Genomic DNA, 20,501 nt, shown 5'->3' with positions numbered 1-20,501 from the left:
GCCATTCCTATCAAGATTTTATTCCGAACAAGATGGGTGGTCTATGTCGATTGATATTCGGAATGGCACGCAGGAAAACACATTTGAGAAATTTCTGTGATGTCAGTAGACACGTTTGTGTTATTCCAGGAAGCTGCCGCTTTCTTGAGATTTGCTCGGAACCAGAATTGGTCTAATGTGGTTTGACCTTGGATTTTAGCTCCTTAATCCAAAATGAATGGAGTTCACTAATTAAATTATTGTACGGTATTTGCTTTGATTTTGTTCTCCATCCTCTGTTAGGATTAACCAAAATGTAAAATGTTTATTCGAGATCGGACTCGCATCCGAAATCTGTAGTCACACTATTCATTTACCATTTAACCAGCAAGTCTCAAATCAGTTTCCTAAATGGGTTACTAATTGTACTTTTTCTGAAACATTTGTCGTAGTCCAAAATATGGTAACAAAATTAATGGACGTCAGAGGGCGAGGGAAGAGAGAAATGACACTGTAAGGTACACATTAGTTAAGATTGTTTGAGTGAGTTTATGGCCAACAGTAATCATTATTTTGATTCCGATTAAAGAGTTTGTTGCTAGCGTTCTGCAATGCTACAATACATCACAAATAGCGTTGCCATCCAATCATTCATCTGTGGCGATACACGCAACAATGTGACTCAAAATCGGATTCCGTATATGTTTTGATCGACCAATTCGCCCCTTTACTTGACATACCGCTGATTCGTGCATAGCCCTACTTATCGTGATAATGGCAAACATGATGATGAGTTGCAGCACAGTCCGCAAAAAACATTATGGCCTAGATTCACAGGGAAAACTCTCAGGTGCCTGCTGAAAGACCTGTGTTGCCATTAGGCTTTAGTGATGCTTCACTCAGAGTGGAGTTGCATAGCAACAGCAGCTTGCTTGCAGCAGAAGTGTTGAGTGTCTCTCGTTAAAATACAAACCAGCTCACACTGAAGCTGAGAATTCCCGAATATGAATGCAGGCAAATGAAACATCACTTGTCCTGCACTTGTCCTGTTTTCACCAACCGCTCGGTGAACAGAGTTGCCCCCAATAACTGACCCAAATAACCGCATGCAAACCTCGAAAAGCCACAAAGCTGCCGAGACTGGGCCCATGTTGGGCAAACTCAGAGAATGAATTCTTTCTGATGTCTTCCTCCTTCCTCCCCGCCTGGCTGCCAAATGACATACTTTCTTCTAATTCATCAGCACCACAGCAAGTGACGGCGGGAGCGTGGGAGAGGGAGGTGGGATAGGCGAGGGAAAGAAAGTGTTTCAGCATCAAGCGCCCAGCCTTGGGTACTATAGGGAATACGTTGCGTTTTCTGTACACTTTTTCATGTTGCACTTGAGTCTTTATGATCTTTTGAGCAGCAAAGCTCAAAATGTAACACCAGTTAACTCCTCCTTCTTCTGTTTCATTATAAGTCATTTATTTTGTACTGGCATTGAACCAGTCCTTTTTCCTGCCAGATTATTAGCTTTTCTTTCAGAAGCAACCATTAAACATTAAAACTGAGTGTTGTTTGCGGTCTTCATTTGACCCTCCATGCGTGCCCTAGAAATTAGTTTGCTCTGTACAATTGTACAAAAAGAATCAGGAATGATGATCTTGCATACTGTATCGTCAGATCAGCAACCACATACCGACGTGATTAACGTTATGTTGAAACGAACATGACAGCATCTTTCCGCATGCGGGGTTGCACAGCTGCCTCTGTCCCTGGAGAGAACATTTATATGATTGACTAAACCACATCATTGCACCCAAGTCAAAAGAAATCGCACGCACAAGAGGCAGTGAAGCTGTTTGTTGGTAAAGAATTACACAAGCATGTTCAAATTGCAAATGAATATTGTAGGCTGCATGTGGGAAATTTATTAAAACAGTCAGCTTCTATACACCCTTGTGTTTTGAACATCATGGTGGGTTAGATCAGTATCAACAACCTCTTCAAGGGAAAACTTTTTTTGCACAATATATAGTTCCAATCATTATCATTTATTAATATCTTAAATTCTTTTAGAAACCCTTTGAAGTATCAGAAGGTTCCTCAAATTATAATCTAACAGTTTCTGCCCTCTGCTGGACATTAAAGTTTTCTACAGAAGTGTGGAACAGAACCCCCCCCCCCCCCCCCCCCCCCCACACACACACAAAAAGTTAAATTGGAAATTGCAATCGTAGAGGGATGTCTCTCATCTCATTTGTCTTTTCATCATCTATCTGTTGAATAGAAAACAGGGATAAGATTTCTCCATCTCTGCTGGTTTTTGAGGATTATATTGGTTGTGCCCTTTCTAACATTGCTGTTTCAAAATCTGTGTAATGAGTTGCAGTTTTGGTGCAGCTTGGTCCTTTTCCTTACAGCAGAATAAGGTGCAATGTCTATTGGAAACATTTTATGTAGTTTTATTTTGTTCTGTATTGGTTCCGACTTATAGACTTTATGGGCCTCCCAAAATAATACACCTATATTAACGTAGACCTGTTACTATTTTATGCATTTAGTTTTATAATTGTGTGAACTGTAGTCTTTATATTAATTTAATTACGTTTGTTGATTCACATGACATCACTTTGTCCCAACAAGTGACTGTTGGATATAAAAGGGAGGTTCTGTGGATCCCTTTCCGGCCTATGTCACAATGGCACTTTTAAAACATGTTTATGTAGAAAAATGTCATCTTGTTGTGGTTTTGGACAAAACCATAAAAGCAAAAACAAAAACTTAAATCACAGTTAAGGCTCTGCAGTCATGAAATATTGATTTTAATCATCGCCAGCTAAAATCCTGTTTCTGTCATGTTTGTCTGTTTTGTTCACCAAAATACGTATTCACACAATGCGTTGCAACCAGGAAAAATAATTTGAAAAATGTTCACGAAAGGGTCACGGATATGCTGGAGCCTTGCCCGGCTGACTTTGGGCAATAAACAGAGTACACCCTGAAAACTGAGACTATAAAATAAAGATGCCTTTAGTTATGTCATGGGATAATATGGAAAAAAATAAACATCACATAACAATGTTGTAGCATAATGTGATTTTTATTTGTCTGTCTGGCCCCCAAGGTGACTGTCCTGACCGTCTGACAAATGTAGACCACTGCACGAAATGCAATCCTATCTTTTCAGTTTGCACGATTTGTCCTTTGTCCAACTCAAATATGCGTGGGCTTCTTGTATTCACAAAAGCTTTTTGCTTGTCAGTGTTGCGTTGGAGAGTAATTACCCTAATACGTACTACCAAAGGTGTAAAAAATATCTATATGAATTGAAAAATATAAACACTGTTAGACTTTCATGGTTTCGATTTGCGTCATTTAGTTCATCCAATCGCTCACGCTTCCGGGTCTGGAAAGAGAAGGACAATCTCTATATAGCATCTTGCGGAATACAAAATAAAATACATTAATGTAGCTCAATCTGATTAAAGCTATTTTACACACAAGAAAAAACACGTAAAATGTATTCCAGCCCGTATTCTAGATATAAATGTTTAATTACAAGCCTTTAAAACGAGTCGAAAACATTTGCGTCTCGTCTTTTATTTTGAAAAAACATGACGGAAATGTTACATTTTGAACAAACATGATGACGCTCGTCGACATTTTTAGCAACAACGAAGCAAGTGATCTGTGAACTGCGGCCATTTTTACGCCGTCGGTTTTACTTTAGGTGTTTGTTAGACAAGACAATTCTATTTGGATCAACGGGAAGAAATTCTCAGCTTTCTTGACTGGCTTGTTCGCCAGTCGAATTTTTGCGAAATGGACCCAACAAGTCGATACCAAGTGGTGAGTATTGAGAATGGTATGCTATTTGGCCTACCTAACCATACACAACCAAACAACAGGGCCTTGTCACCGTATTCTGCCATTTAATTAGAACGCGTTATATTATGTTCGTTACGTTCTCCGTTCTTTTTGACGGTGTTTTGAAAAGTAGGTTTCTTGAATTTCGTTGCGCGTGTTTGTAACGAGTGAATACTTCCGCCTATGTTAGGCTAACCTTAGCAAACTGATCCGAAAAATAGTTTTTCGCGTCATTAGTATGTTGTGGTTCTTGACGTAAAACGTCGTTCATCTTGTTTGGGTTGCGCCGCCGCCATCATTGGATGGCTTGGACGGCGTTCGGACAAGAAATGCAATGAAAAGCCCTGATCTAACCGTGGGTGCTACGACCTTCTATGACGTAAGCTCATGCTCAGCTACATTGGCTCCCCTGATGTTTTCCCAAACTTGTACTTTTCCACATTTTTGTTTAGTTGCGTTCCCTGCTAGCAGTTTTTGGGAATATTTTTAGCATTTCCTTCACTAGTTTCGGTGCCCAGTACTGTTCGTCGGAGACTTGTTTCTTTATATCATCAGAATCAGCTTTATTGACTAAATTTGTGCATGTCAAACAGGGAATTTGACTCCGATTGATGTTAGCCTCTGTACAACATTTAAGTGACTGACAATATTCCGGTAACTAACAACATTTGAAGTGCTGTCAACAAAGGCCGAGCCACGTTGTTTGGACCCAGAAGGAGGCTCATGATGACGCTGAGAATTTATGCACTTTGACCAGCTGCCATTTATGATTGATTTTAATCGTTGTGGCTATTAGCCTGTCGATTATTCAATCGCTCTATCGAGTAATATTGCCTTGGTTCCAACCAGTATACAATTGTGCCAGGCTCAAAGACACCCTTTGTGGATTGGATGGTATTCTTAAGGACTTGTCCTGTCTTCTCTTTCAGCTGCATAACGAGGAGGACTCCTCTGAGGCCTCCGGCAGTGAGTTACAGCCCTGTGCCACCCCCCAGGCTGGACCGTCGCAGGACCAAAGCCAGACACAAAGCAGCGTGCTAGCTGCACCCTCACCTGCAGAAAATGAGGGGGCAGATGCGTCGCCACCACCTTATGCCTGTATTGAATTGGGTGCAACTGCAGCAGTACAAGGTTTGTACTGTATGTAACACATTAGTTGATTGTTTTTGAAATCCCTTCAGACTGAGTCCTGGTTTCTGTGATGTCGCCACAGTATGCCCTCTGTTCATTAAAATGTTTTCTCAACTTATTCATGACAGAGACTAGTTTCCAAACTGACTTCCCCGTGCCGCCACCTTATAGCGTAGCCACGTCGTTGCCCACATACGATGAAGCAGAAAAAGCAAAAGCTGCCGCCATGGCAGCTTCTGCTGCGGAGGTGATGTCACGGGTACGAATCCATTTTACTGCTTGTTTTCTTTCCACCAATGTTTCTTTGCTTTTTCTCAAAATCATTTGTGCATTTGTCCACATAAGGAGGATGAATTTCTTCCCAGAGATGATTTCAGTGATGCTGAACAACTGCGAGTTGGGAATGATGGAATCTTCATGCTGGCCTTTTTCAGTAAGTAAAATTCTTAGTTACTGTTCAGAATTCCAATGCAAATGATAATTCCCCTTGTGATTTATTTACGTATTAATATAATCAGCAGACACATTGTTTTGTTCTAACTACTGAATTATTTTCGGTTCCAAATGGCTTACATGAAGTAAAATCTTACATTGCATTGGGGCCAACGGTATCATCTGGGTCAGTTATTATTGCACATGTTGGTGTTGAAAAATAGAGATAAATGGTCGTAGCGGCCACTTGACTGCCACTTTGTGATTATTGTGCCTGTGGTTCAATTGAGTGGCGGTACAAATATCTGATTGGGCGATGCTACATCTTGTGCATGCCAACCAAACTTTTGTTTTGACCAATCACAACAACGGATTATATCGTCCTTACCAGTTGAAAATGAACAAAGCGCATCTCACTGTTGTTCTTTTTGAAAAGGAAACCGGTGACTCTGCGAACATGCATGCATTCATTTCCCTGGCGTCACTCGATTTTGTCACAGCCACATACCTGGCCCTCAACTCACTGTTGCTTTGTGATTGGTCTGCACTGCCAGTGGTTTGCCTGAGAGAAAAGCAATGGGCTTAGAACAAGATGGATTCTCAGGGTTTTGTGAGGTCAAAATACTGCAAGAATTCAACTTGCAAGCAAGGTTACAATCAACCTCATCCATTTGTGTTTGTCTCCCTCTAGTGGCCTTTCTGTTCAACTGGATTGGCTTCTGTTTGTCCTTCTGTTTGACCAACACCATTGCAGGGCGCTACGGTGCCATTTCTGGCTTTGGCCTCTCCCTCATCAAGTGGATTCTCATTGTCAGGGTATGTGATGATGTTGCCCTCGATTTGATGTGGTCTGTTCATTCAATACTGTTTACTTTTCCAGTTCTCTGACTACTTCACTGGCTACTTTAATGGTCAGTACTGGCTGTGGTGGATCTTCCTTTTGCTTGGTAAGTTATGACAATTCAACTTGGATGGTTTATTAAAACCAACCCCTCACACCTATCCTAATTTTCAAGGGCTTCTGGCAATCTTTTTTTTGCAGGTGTCTTGCTGTTGTTCAGAGGTTTTGTCAACTATCTTAAAGTTCGCAACATGACAGACAACATGGCCTCCTCACACAGAACACGTCTCTTCTTCTTATATTAAGGTAAAAAAGCAACATCTTATTCGTCTAACTCAGGAAGAGGTAACTTATGTGATGAAGGGCATTACATTGGACCACGCACTTATGAACCAGAAACAGTACATGACAAAAATACCGTTTTACATATAAACATATGCTCCAGCTGATGTGATGAATTATTTATCTATCTGTCCATTATGTGTACTGCTTATCCACATGAGGGTTGTGGGTGTGCTAGAACCTATCCCAGCTGACTTTGGGCAGTAGGTGGTCATGCACGTTTTTGAGATGTGGGAGGAAATCAGAGTACCCATAAGAAACCCACACAGGCACGGGGAGAACATGCATACCTACCACCCTAACTCTGATGACTCTTTAAAAGCCTGTTCAGTGTGAGCTGCACAAGTTTCTAATGCTGCGTTCACACCGTATTTGTTGCCCGCGTTTCTGGGGATGCGGTTCAATCACAGTCAGTTGAGTTAACACGTGTGACTGCAGAGCGGTGCGTTCGAGGCGTGGGACACGCAAGGCAAAAAAAAAAGCTTACTCTGCCTCTCTGAGGCGAGCTACACCTCGCGTCAGCCAATCAGCTTCGGGAACATACCACGTGTACCCGTGGACTGTGTGAAGAAGAAAACCAAATGCAGGAAAAGATGATCATCCCTAGAACTACAACACATCCATGTAACAATACTGGGACTGAAAAACGGTAGTAGGCTTGGAGAACTGACAGCCAGGAACTTGGGATTTACTAAGATTTTTTTCAGCTGTTTCACAGAGTCATGACATAAAAGAGTCATGACATAAAAGTTTGATTTTATATCAGGAACGATGGGTATTAATAATCTGTTGCTGGACAAGTGTTGCCGAAAGTCTCCAGCGCAGCAATTGTCAGTGCGGAATCACGGCACATAGGCCTACTCAAGTTGTAGTTTTTTTTGGGGGGATGTCAAGAAATTGTTCACAAAACGCGAATGAACCTCAAATAAGCATCGTCTGCAAAAAGTGTGGGTGGGTTGCAACCTCTCACCCCCGATCCCTAATGAACATGTTACACTGTGGAGCGCCAGTTGCCCATCCCTGGTCTGACTGCTGCTGTGGACCCTGACTCCTTTTGTAATTTTCTGCAGGGGTTCTGCCCCATCGCCATTCCATTTCATTGAGATGCCCAACAACCACCATCCACCCTCGAATGATCTGCCAGGCCATCGCTGAAGTGAAGAGGAAGAAGGGCAGCAAAATAAATGCAGGGATATAGACATAGTTGAATGCTTAGTAAATAGAATTTAATTTTCTCCATGTGAGTGAGTTGTGCCAGGCAGCCAATGAACGATTTTGATCAAGTCTTACTCCATCCAGGATGTTGCACTGTCACCTCCGGTGGGAGTGCCTACATCCTTATAAAAAGTCACTTTTACTTTGATCAATTTTCAGCAATTTATAAATGCATGTAGGATCAGGTTACATATCCTATGGTGGCTCACCATTGAGGGCTGAACATTAAGGAGATTTTTGTCAGCAGCCAGTGTAATTAGAAACTAATCCTTTTATTCTTAGGTGAACAAAATAGTATGTTTGAGCCAAATGGTCAACGGTATGAATTTCAGGATTTTATTCCTGCCCTATGCAGCACCAGCCAGATGATAATACTGGACGAGGGCTACTCTCACTGCTGTCATTTTGACAGTGAAAAGAAAAATATCCGACCATCGGCTGTGTTTGTGATTGATCATCGAGCAGTGAAGAAAGGGGTGGAAAAGAAAGCTTCTGAGCCACATTGTGCTCTAGGAGGACAAGTAAGCCATGGCCAGAAAGCAAGTTTTATAAGTCCTATGCAATGTAGTTATTTTGAGTTACCTGCAGTAATTGTTGTGGATTATGAAGGTATGGTAACGATTGTTTAACAATTTAACGAGTTTGGCAATACAACTAAAAATGTGACTTGCCCACTTGGCATGCATTTAACACAAATGTTTATATGAACGTCCGTTCTTTACATGGAAGTGATTTGTGGCGATGGGAACACCCTGAATGACGTGGACACCTAATATTGGCAAATGTGTACGAGTAAAACATGCCATTGTTCAGCGGATTTAGTACAAGTGACAAGAAGACCTGAGCCCGATTGGACAAAGTAAACGTCAACCTGAAAATGAAATGTAAATACCAGCTTAATACCAATTCATATTTGCACTTTGAACTTCTGTACAGTAGAATATGAGTCTGCTTAACTCAATGTGGTGGTGGAGCGGTTTAAAAATTAAACCTGCTTTCCATGTTTTTCAACTTGAAATCTTAATCATGTGAAAAATACTGCTGTTTTGTTTTTCTGTTTTCTTAAGCACTTTTTACTTTTCACACTGATTCTTTTCTTTCGTCATCTGAACTGTGACTGTAGTATTGCCAAATCTTTTCTTAATCGCCTTTTTCCCCTTAGTCTTTTTCAGCAATATTCAAATTTGTTGCATGATTTTTGTGCTTGAATGATTAGCAGGGATATCAGGAATCCACAATTTATTTACAAAGCCTTGAACCAGTACAAAGAAAAAAATGATACAAAATGACAGTCAATTTGTTGTTGCTTTAGCTCATGTAACGTCCTTTATTGTAACTGGAATTCATTGATGTATTGGAAAATGCCAATAAAGTTTGAAGACGTACAAATATGTTGACCTTTGGTTGTCGTTTGGGACATTTTATATCCATAGCACAGAAAACATCTCATCGCTAACATTTATGATAGGAAAATGTTCTGTGTTCATCAGTTTTTTTCGCGTTGACAGACAATGAGATGCAGGTATTGCCATTGTTGATTGTATGAAGAAAAATCTTCAATACGCACCAAATGTCAGCAGAACTATTCATTTTCTGTACAGCTTATAGTCGCTTGGGTCACAGGTGAGCTGGACCCTTTCCCATCTTTTTGACTGAGGTGGACTGAATATTTAGTCGTTATAAATTGTACTCAATATTACTGTCTAGAATAATGACTCAGAAAGCCATCCTTCATATAACATTATTCAGCAAAGAAAAAAAGTGAGCTTCAAACCTCCTCTGTTAGCTTGACATATAAATGGATTCTTTTACGCCTCCTTGAAAGCATGTTCTTAACTTTAAATGTGACAGTTTAACTTGAGTGACTTTGATGAGAGGACATTACTGGTACTCTGAAAGGGTTTCTACAATATCGATTGAGTGCACATTTTATCTTAAGCTCCAGTTTCATCGCTGTTGATATAAATCTTAATGTTTTTGCTCTTCAGAGGATCAGTAATGCTACATTGCATCAGTGATATGTGATGCTTTCCTTCTGTGGCTTTATTGATGTTGAAATTACAACAGGACTGAACCACCTACCTTTAGCTCTGAGCTAGATGACTAAAAGATGTCTTCACACCACAGTGCATCAGGCATCGGGCCATTAAATGCAATCTCATCAGGCTGCATATAGCTTGGGAGGGAAGAGCAAAATCAGTCACTCATTGATCCGCTGTTCAAGATAAAACTTGGAACACACTGGTGATGGCCTAATGGTCAGAGAAGAACTGTCTTTTGAATTCATTATTGGGGAGGTCGTAATGTTGTTAAATGCTCCTTTAAGATTCACTAGGTGGCTTTGACAGTGAAATCTAGTCAAAGTTTGGCTCTTTCTCCAAAGTTGACATAAACCTTGTCACAAACTTGAAAGGGACTACTGTATAAATGTTAAGTTGTTTGGGTAGTGGGTACTTTTACACAAAACACTAAAAATAGGGAAGGATTTTACATACACATCCATCCATCCATCCAATTTCCATTTCATTTGTACACTGCTTATCATTTTCAAGGTGACTTTATATAGACTATGACAAATTCGACAATACTCTAGAGTGGTTGCCATGTCAACCGCAGAGAAAATTGCCGGATGGATGATGACGATCGCCATCAGTTTGTCAGAAAAATGCAAATACAATACATTATTTTCCTATGTCAGTTTGTGTCTGGTTTACTGAAATTTTAAATGAAAGAGAAACTATCTCTAGAATTCAAATATACAATGTGTGTTTTCTAAGTCCTCTGTTTAAGTATTTGGTCAGCCAATGCGACTGTCATTGTATGACGCCTGTAGTAGTTTTTTTGAACCACGGGGGGGCCCTATCTTCACGTCATAATCTTTTTCACTCTGGTGAGTCTCAATGACTGCCATCGGGCGTGGGGCACTAAAGGATCAAATTTCATGTAATTAGTCCAATAATGATTATTTATTGATTACAATTTGCACATATAGACAGAGCAATTACATGCCCTTCCACTAAATGGCTGTCAAACTAGCTTTAGGTTCAACTAAACAGAATATCCCACATTCATATTCATTATTAGTTTACTGAACAGATTTATTTGTTTGTTTTTATTTTGAATTTAAATGATGAATTGCAGAGTGACTACCTTTTGCCAGAAATAAATCTTTCCTCAAAATTCTTTGTCAGCGGTTTAATAGGAATCTGATTTAGCAAAGGTATCATTGGTATCAGTTGCTTGGTATCAGTGAATACTGAAAAGTTGAATACTTGTATCTGTCTGAAAAAAAAGAGTTGAGATTAAACATCCCTAGGAAGTAATGAATAATTTTTCATTAGTGTTAATGTTGCATTCGTGTTCCGGTTCTTCAATCAACAATCCAACAACAGCTTTCTTTTAAAAATGAAAAAACAGCTTTAATGTTCAATTTGAGTAAAGGTAAAATATTGACTCATGTCAGTACACCCCACTTCACACTTGAGGACTTTTTAAGATGAAGCCTGGTCTCTCTGGTTACTGGAGAGACCTGCAATCCCTTTAACTCCTTCATGTGTGGGGAGCTTTGACATGTGGAGGTGCGGATCTCCTGGAGAGCGACTTTGTCTTGTTTTCTTAGTAAACAGCCCTGCTCCCTCTCCTCCACCTCTGAACACTGGGATCCTTTCAGGGCCATTGCTTAAGGGCCCTATTAATAATTTGAAATGTTTCCTCAAATATTAATTACGGGCATCTTTTAGACGGTAATTCTGCAGGCTGGAGGGACTTCACTCCATAAACCTTCTCCTCCCTAATTTTCCAGACCCAATTTTCCACTTATGAGGTCCAAGAGAGGATCTTGGAGTAAGGGTACAAACTAAGAATAAGTAGCACTTATATACTAGTAGCAAATGCCCTGAAATTTCCCAGCAGATGGCAAACTGATGAAATAAAATAAACATGGATTGTAAGATTGGGGAATAGGTTTTGAAATTTGATTGAGTGCAAGACTTCCAGTTCCCGGTTTCAAATGAGATGCCTTGCTCTTCATTGAGTCTGTGACTTACGTGTGGAAGGCTAGACTGCACTGGAAGTGCATGGAACACATGAAATGCATGCATAGATGCTAGAATTGCATGTGAATAACGACAAAAACATAAATGCTGGTCAGGATTAAACAATCATGAATAAATAGTACAAATATTAAATGTTACGCCCGCCCTCAACCTAACACACCAATGTACAGTACGTGAGGGTAACCGCATTATTATTATTGATTGATTAATGGACTCATCTTTAATGCAGCATTTTGAGAGCATGTTTCATTATCTCTGTGATTAGATTCTATTTACTGTAGAACTAATGTTCTTCGATGTCTATATTCATAAGAGACCTGATCCTGAACTGAAGATTTTGTGTGACTAGTGAACCAGACAGTGCAAATACAGTCATAGTGAGAGGGCAATACAATAAAGGGAGTGTGCCATACTGTGGTGCTTTGGCATAGACAAGATCTCCTAACTTCCACATCGGCATCGGTCCATGCTATTGTTTGCTTTTATGATGTACATATTCTAATTGTTGAATAACAGGATCTCACATTATCATCTATGCATGCAAATAAGAATGAATAGGGGTGTTGGAGGTGCACAAGGGCCACATTGTTCCTCCTCGCTGTCTGCATGTGATAACAATAAACCCATTCATTTGACCACACGAAGGGCCTTGGCTGATTCCGGTTTTATATTCGGACCCAGACTCAGCTTGCTGCTCCTCTCTTTCCACCTTGAGTTGTTTCTTGTTGCCAAATGACCTTTTATTGTGGCACTTATCCATCCCTGAAGCTTGAACATCAATATAAGGCTGGGACGTTGTAACATCATTAGGAGAAACATTTATGTGTCTCCTTAGAACGTTGAGAGCGCAAGCGTCATCAATTACATAAGCACACAGTGAAACCGCATCAATGTTTCTGCTCGCTAAAAATACATTTCCGGGTTTTAATCCAGCAGGATTGCCGTGCTGCTGCAAAACCACCAGACTGCAGGAATAACTGAAAATCGACTTTTAATGACAACCGCAACAAGCCCAACAAATAACAGGTGAGTGCAGTTTAATTCAAAGTTTGCGTAACGAAACTATTTGGATTTCCTGGGCAAAAATGAGAATTCGAATGGTGTGAGAATGGGGAGTAATTCTGTTTGCCGATGGAGGTGTCTGCCACACACGATGGACCACCTGTATGGACAAATACACCAAATGATGATTCAATTGTCTTTATGGGTACTTGCTTTTTTTCTCCACATTAAGCTCCACTTCTGCAAGTAGAAGCTGCTAGACTTATTCAGCAGCCTTGCACCATCCTGCTTTTCATTGTAACAAAAGCCCCCTCCAAAAAACAAATCATAGAACCTGGTGTGATCATTTGTATCACACGGTGCAAGCATCTCTTTTTGCACAGGCGTGCCTAGGCTACCCATAATAAAAGGCCACTCTTAAGTGGAATTACATTTATTTTCACTGTATTGTGGGTGGTTAAAGCGGGCAGCAGAAAACCGATCAAGTATCGAGAGTGAACACATTTTACCTCACACAATCTCACTGGTGTCCCCCGCCTGCTGCCCAAAGTCAGTTGGGATAGGCTCCAGCACACCCGCGACCTTTGACGGTTCAGAAAATTCATGGATAGACAAGCTAACACATCTCCTTTGTATAGAGTACATCACTTGTGCCGTTCTTCCATGACCATCACATTGTGTTCCAGCATGTTAAAAACTAAAAAATCTAAACTTTACTTTAGAAACATTTGTGATTGTGAGAGAAGTAGGTCATTTGTATACTATAAAAAAACTGTCTTAATTTGAGTTCAGCTCATGAAAATGATAAAAAAAAGACAGATGTATTTGTCAGTGCCTACTTGCAGTACTTTTGTGCATGCAGTGCATATTGACCTTAGGTCATTTGTTTTCACCTTGAACTGAATAAACTTTGAACAGCTGCGCTTTCACATGGTGGTGGGTGACTCCCCTCACTGTGACGCAGTTCCTTCCAAGCACTGATGTTTGATTGCCCAAAGACCGGTCATCACACACACAAAAGCCACCATGAAGAAAAGCTTTGCTTCCTTCCTGTCTTCCTATGCTGTGTTCTGCCCTGGTGAGCAGGCTCAATAAGCTACTACGTCCGTCAGCTGCCACTGACGGTGGGGAAGGTGCAGCTAAAACCAACAAAGGGCGCTCACGCAGTCGCATTTTAATTTTTGCACACACAAGGCAAATGCACCTTTTTTTTTTTTTTTTTACTCTATGTAGCAAGAAAATATGCATGTGTGAAGTGTGGCTAATCTCAATCGGAAAAACAAAAATATACATCTAAAAGTAATTTAATGGCATTGTACCATCATGTTGAAATGCAATTCAACCTAAAAACAAAACTACAGTAGTACAAAACATAACAAAAATCACAAAACAAAAATAAAACAATACGGCATGTCATTATCTCATTTGTGTTCAAATCATAACATATACTTTGTCTATTCAGAAAGTGTTTAGTTTGTACTTAAATTGGAATGTTGTTTTAAAATATGCTTATAATGGAAAAAAAAAAAAAGAAAGATCTGGGATGTCCCACAACCATGTCTAGTACCACCTCCTTGAATCCTAAATAGCAGCAGGTAGCTTCATGGAGCATTAGGGAAGCAAAGTAAACCTCTCCTGTTATTCAAAACAGGTTGAATGCATGTTCCACTAGAAACTCAGCAAAACTGTTCGGTCTTTGTTATTCAAAGTGATGCTGTTAACCCTTTGCACTCCTTGTTCCTAACATAAGCCCCATCTTCATTCACTGAAGTGACAATGGTTGCAGAGAGGCCTGCGGTTGGCGAGATAAAGACCAAACACAAGGACAAGTCCCCTTTTTCTGCCTCTAATGGGATTTGGGCCATTTCTATCATGAAGCAGAATAGGTGAGAGTTGATAATCGCATAACACCCCCCCCCCCCTCCCACCATAGCCCTCTTGTCAATCAGAAAGGCTGCAGATGAATAGCAAACAAGTGAGAGCAAGTTGCACCTCTGAGCGTCAATCAAAACACTGAATGCTGCAAACACAAATGTGTGCTGTCAACAAGCGTCATATTCTTGTTTGGCCTGCAGGGGATATTCAAAACAAAGGAATTCCAGAACAAACCTTTGATTAAAACCGATGACACCGATTGTCAGCAGAGTTGAAAAACACTTTGTTACAACAATCAAATAAAAATCTGACTCTGTCAAACATCAAGATTATTTTTATTTCAAACGTTAATTTAGTTGCCTTTTCACTGACACTCAGCTAGTCCCCAGCACTGACACAAATAAATACTTTGCACTATAAAATAGGAAACTGTCAAATAAATATATATAGTTTTTGAATTCACACTAAGAAATATTAAAATTAGAAAATATTTTTTTATAGGTCACTGTGCAATTGTACAAACTCTATTGTTCTTAAACAATTGACCTGAAACGAGAAGTGATGAAATCTACATTGCAGTGAACATAAAAAGCAGTTGTCACAGTTGGCAATATTCTATGATACAAAAATAAAGCATCTCACTAATGAAAACATACTAGTTAGTTGTTAGAATTCAGTTCTGAGAATTAAGTCCACAAAGTTTAGAACTACAGTACCGCTGAATTGAGTGCAGACCTCCTCCACCAAGCCCCCTCAAAATCCATGTTGGATCAGCACCAAATCATATACTTTGATAGGTATCCCTCCGACCGTGTATTTGTCACCAAGCGTCATGATGGCAATTCAAGCCAAATGTTTGCAAAAAAAAAAAGAAGAAAAAAAATCAATACAAACTTGCATCGAAATGTAATTGGTTCATCCTTGGGCTGTGCCACACCCCTCACACAAACATTGTTGAAATTGTACAACCACCTTGGGAGAGGTAAAAAACAAGTTCGGCAAGGCTGTATGCCTTCAGAAGAGTGCAGCGCTTGTTTTGGTTCCTTTCAAGTACGACTCAAAATGCTGCCATGCACCCACGGTGCCGGCCGTAGCTCAAGGCATGGAGAGTGTCTCATCTCATTTCACCCGCAGGACTCAAACACAGCTTCAGTCAGTTTCATCCTCATTCACACTCCCACGTTACGTTTACATGCAAAAACAGGGACACCAATGTTTTAGAATGCATATAAACATCTGAATCTGACTATGTGCAAAATTTAAAAAAAAGTCTATATTATGTGATTGGAAAAAAAAAAAAATCTCTTATAGTGCCTGCTTTCTGCGCATGAGCACCATGGTAACAATTCACAAGAGGACCAGTTGATGCCATCCAGGGTCCGTGTTTGGAGAGATAAGAATATAAAGATGGAAGGGAAACACAAGTTTCAAGAGTAGCAGAACTTCTACAAAACATAAGCTTTAACCCAAAGGAAAAATAGTAAATAATAGTGTGAAGATCATCTACAACAAGCACAATATTGTACCTATTTAAACAAACTTCAGACTCATACATTTTGTATTATGTTTCAATTTGTACTCAGTTTAGTATTATTATTTATTTTTTGATATTTAGCACATTCATGTTGTCAGCAAAGTACAAATTTGTACAATGTTGGCAATAGTTAGCTTTTGTGTGAAATTCCAGGATGCACCTAAAATGCAAGACAACCATTATTGGTGAACTTAATATGGTCATCTATCTCAGAATTTTGGAATGCATATGCCTAGCTATTCATTGTACATTTGCACAACGTGCATTTCTCTTAACAAGGAGTTGAACAGCAACATTCACAATATGTTTTACTCTCCAAGATTTTTAAATCAACTATTCCATTGATAAATTGAATAATAGGATCCAGTGTCAGTTGCATTAAAGTGTATAAAAAATATTTTCCCCCGATTACTTACTGCTAATTATTTTTGTTTATTTGATATTATTCAGTGATTGAAAACAACTAAACATCAGTTCAGAGATATCACACAAGAAGGATTAATGGCTTTTGTTTTCCAAAGTAAAAGCAAATGTTTGCAAATGTCTTATTTTGGTTAAACACAAAAGATGATCACAGTAGGAAGTGGCGGCGGATCTTAGAGTGCCATATAAAGCTTGCAGCAGAGAGACTGGGGGAGTCACAGGAATGTCGAGGAGTGGTAGTCTTTTGATGTTTTTTATGGATCAAACCATTGTTGTGAATTTCCAGCTCCTTGTAAGAGAACACCAACCTGTGCAAAAGTACCCAACAGTTGTTCAAGTTCGAAAAAGGTCACATTAAGTTCCCCTGAAAAGGTTCGAGTGCTTTTTCCATTCTGAAATTTCACCCCAAAGCCAAATCTTCCCAACATAATCGTAGTTAGGATGTTGATCAATTAAACCCAGTGCATTTAGAAAGCAATTCATTTTTGCATGCAAACATAGTCATACTCACACACACACGTTCTACGTTGGCTTGCTCCCAACCTCAAAGTGGATTAGGTTTTTGCACTGACAGCCGGGCCGTGTAGCGCGGTCATAGCAGCTCTGGCACGCGGCGACACATCCTCGAGCTGGAAAGTAGCAAAGGAGACACGGGAGGATCACAGCCATAAGTGACGTGGCCGTCCAACGGATGCAGCAGTGCGTCTGCGTGCAGGAAAAGGGCTTGTCGGCACACGTGTCTTCGTCGTCGGTGGAACAGTGGTAGAACAGCCCCTTGACACAGCACACGCATGTACAGTATTCCACCGCGTGTTGCACAGAACATACACAACGCCTGCCGCACATCACGCAGTAGGGCATCAGGCGAGGGCGCCTGCATTCATCGCACTGGCACAGACCGCAGCGCTCGCACTTGGAGTGCCTTTTACACCCGCCGCTGCCGGGTACAGCCACAGACAACTTTGGCTCTTCGTTTAACGTTTTTTCACTTGAAATTAGTGCTGCAGATGTGGGCTGGGCACTGACTATCCGGTCACCGTTTCCCGTGATGTCGAGGAGTCTCTGACCTGAGCAAGTGCTCCCCGCACTACTCTGAGAGTCCTCCGTCCCGGACAACGGCATTGGGTTGGCATGCAGGTTCTGAAGATCACTGGGCCTCTCGTCCTGGGTGTCCTGATGAATACCGGAAAACTGTGACTTAACTGGGTCACTCTTCTGTGAGGCCGGAGTCCTTGTGGGTCCTTCTGTGTACTCATTGCAGCTCCCAATTATCCTCATCTGATCCAATGCCAGCACGCCATCGTGGGCTAGCAAAGGCCTCGGCTGCAGGCTTCCATCGTCCTGTGATGACCGCCTGCGGTGTCCTCCTCCCCCATCGTGGAAACTCACATTTCTGGGATCCATTGCGGGAGTGAAGGGTCACTCGAGCTGACATGGGACGCATTTGAAATTCTGCAAGAGGGACAGACAGCTTATACCTACCAAGCATGCAAATGATGCCATGCAAATTATAACAGATGCCGAAGCGGGCAAAAGTGACAAATAGTGCGCTCAGACAAGCCAATGTGTCAAACTGGATTTCATCTCTGCGCATATCTTTTTTTGTGTTATGTTTTGTAATATGAGAGGGACAGTTTGAGCATGCACACTTTCAATAAATAACCTCTAAGAAAACTGTTATCTGTTAATTGGATACATAATTGGTTTGCATACTGCGTGTTACTCTGCATTTGTGCATTGTATTAAAGGTACAGCTTTGTTCTGATCAATATTTCACACCAAAATCCAACAGGTTAATGACGCTCCACTTTTCTCCTTCCTAGTGCTAATTGGCTTGCAAATCCATTTTCACATGGAAAAAAGGGGAGAAAAAAGGCAAGCTCTTGTTGAAAGGAGCTGGTACCCCTACAGAAGGTGGCGGGGGATAAAAACGTGGAACATAGATCTTATTTGGATGCTCAAACGTTAAACAGAGACATGCAAATAATCAAGTCCTATAATTAAGTGAACTTAAATGTGACTTTGTGGGCAGAGAGATTAGAAGGGTGCAAAAAAGCCCCACTGGTTAGTTTACTCATGAGAGAAGAGGATGGGGGTGGGGTTTCATACTGCCACCATTCTTCTGTGCAGTGTGCATGCAGCCACAGCGGCAACTGACATGCCTGGCAAACAGATGGCATAAGTGTTCATTTATGATACACGGTCATATACAACCGCTGAGCATGTGTTTTGGCATAACTTGGGTTTTATTGTTTGTGTTAGGAAGAAAATGAATGCAATGTTCATGCATGTGTGTGTTTTGGCATAACTTTGGTTTTCTTGTTTGTATTAGAAAGAAAACAAATGCAATGTGAATCTTACTGGCCTCGAAGGAACACGCCTACATGCAACCAAACGTTGTGAGTTGCAAAAACAAACAATGCATGTCGAGATAGGTTAGTGCTGCGGTTGAAAGCAGAGAATGTAATGGCTGTGTGTACACATGTGTAAGACCTGTTTATTTCACATTCAAATTCAGTCATTAATATTATTTTTTCACTCAGAGCCAGATTGAAGATGCTGACTTACCGGGTTTACAACACTTTATTTTCAGTTTCAGCTTTCAAGAAAGTTTATCCATAAAAGCAACCAAAACAGAAGACTGTTTATCCCATGTTTGGCGCATGCGCGCGATGCACCTACTCCACTTTGTTTTTAGGAAGAGTAAAAAGAAGTAGGCACAAGTCACAAAGCCGCTCCAAAAAGTTTCGCCTATTAAATCCAATAAGCTTTGAGAAGTATTTTGTTCGCCCTCGTGAGTTCCTTTCCAACTCGCGCTGTCCAGAACTGAGGTTTTGGAATGGGGCTGTAAATTGCGTCATATGATGGGGGAGGAGAGTGGTGGTGGTTGTGGCAGTGTGTGCGTGTGTGGGGGGCGGGAGGGGGGGGGGGGAACTGTTGTTCCAGCGGATATCTCGCATCCGGTGCTCAGTCATTGGCTGGCGGCTCACACTCATTCACACAGGCAGTTGGATCGATCCGAACCCCGTTGGTCAGGGCAAAGGTGCAACAGGGTGCAGCTGACCCTGAACATGTTATAAACTTATAGCTACTTTAGCTACGTCTTGACGCAACGTTGTGATTTTTTAAGCACATACTTTTATACGCTTAAGCGGCAATAAAAGAAACATCAATTGGAAGGATCTGCTTAAAAGTATATTTTAGTTGAATATTGTTTGTTTTTCTATTTTGCATCGTGCTGGGCATTTTGTACTCTTGTATTGTTGGCCATGATATTTTGCTCACTATAAATTGAGTTTTTCAATTGTAAAACGCTTTTTCAGCTTTGGATGAAGTGTGCGGAAATACATAAACATAACTTGTAAACATAATGTTCGTTCACAACAAATAGCCTACATCCGAACATTTTGACAGGCCAATATGGAGACATATATTAAACACATGATTAAATGACTATATCAATTTACGCTCTCTCGGCTAATTAAACTAATGTGTTGACCTCTTTTGACACAATATTAATGACAAAATGCTGTTTATTCCTATCTGATCTTAATAGTTGCATGGCTGTTGTGTTTTATAAAATCCAACTGATATTCCAAGTGCGTGAACATTCTATTCAGCTCACCTGTCAAGGTTATAGTGTGCCTTTTGCAAATTTATCAACAGAAATTCAAATACGCCCTTTTTAAGGAGTAGCCGAAATTCCCAGGTAATGTGCCAGGATGGCACTCTCCTACGTCTCACCGCTCAATACAATGAATTAGTAAATCAACGTATCTCCCTTTCCTGACTGCTGCAAATTGGCATGAAGGAGTGCTCT

The 20,501-nt window shown here is 40.6% G+C and overlaps 2 protein-coding genes and 1 long non-coding RNA gene across 7 annotated transcripts in view; 2 read left to right on the top strand and 1 right to left on the bottom strand.

The window, feature by feature from the left end:
* The first annotated feature begins 3,604 nt into the window (after positions 1-3,604).
* Positions 3,605-9,181, top strand: ndfip2 (Nedd4 family interacting protein 2). Its single transcript, XM_088369040.1, has 8 exons — positions 3,605-3,813; positions 4,761-4,962; positions 5,091-5,221; positions 5,308-5,395; positions 6,086-6,210; positions 6,275-6,341; positions 6,437-6,541; positions 7,648-9,181. The coding sequence occupies exons 1-7, from the start codon at positions 3,787-3,789 to the stop codon at positions 6,538-6,540; spliced, it is 744 nt and encodes a 247-aa protein (XP_088225166.1). The 5' UTR covers positions 3,605-3,786; the 3' UTR covers position 6,541; positions 7,648-9,181.
* A 3,514-nt stretch (positions 9,182-12,695) lies between these two features.
* The window catches only part of LOC148401639 (uncharacterized), an 83,483-nt gene continuing 75,677 nt past the window's right edge, over positions 12,696-20,501 (top strand). The window contains exon 1 of one of the 4 annotated variants that reach the window (XR_015854749.1): positions 12,696-12,873. This is a non-coding gene — a long non-coding RNA (uncharacterized LOC148401639). The remainder of the gene's footprint in view (positions 12,874-20,501) is intronic. The other 3 variants (XR_015854748.1, XR_015854745.1, XR_015854746.1) reach the window with 3 other exon arrangements.
* spry2 (sprouty RTK signaling antagonist 2) lies at positions 15,041-19,569 on the bottom strand. Of its 2 annotated transcripts, XM_088364266.1 has the most exons (3): positions 19,250-19,569; positions 17,193-18,133; positions 15,041-16,989 (listed from the first exon to the last, which is right to left on the bottom strand). In XM_088364266.1, the coding sequence occupies exon 2, from the start codon at positions 18,083-18,085 to the stop codon at positions 17,204-17,206; it is 882 nt and encodes a 293-aa protein (XP_088220392.1). In that variant the 5' UTR covers positions 18,086-18,133; positions 19,250-19,569; the 3' UTR covers positions 15,041-16,989; positions 17,193-17,203. The 2 variants fall into 2 exon arrangements, with proteins under 2 accessions (XP_088220392.1, XP_088220384.1); XM_088364258.1 differs by having other exon boundaries at positions 15,041-18,133.

This window comes from Syngnathus floridae, chromosome 2 (assembly GCF_059516105.1).
Source record: "Syngnathus floridae isolate MCC-2025c chromosome 2, RoL_Sflo_1.0, whole genome shotgun sequence".
NCBI lineage: Eukaryota > Metazoa > Chordata > Actinopteri > Syngnathiformes > Syngnathidae > Syngnathus > Syngnathus floridae.
Note: the sequence above shows the minus strand (reverse complement) of the source record. Positions and strands in the feature narration are given on the sequence as shown.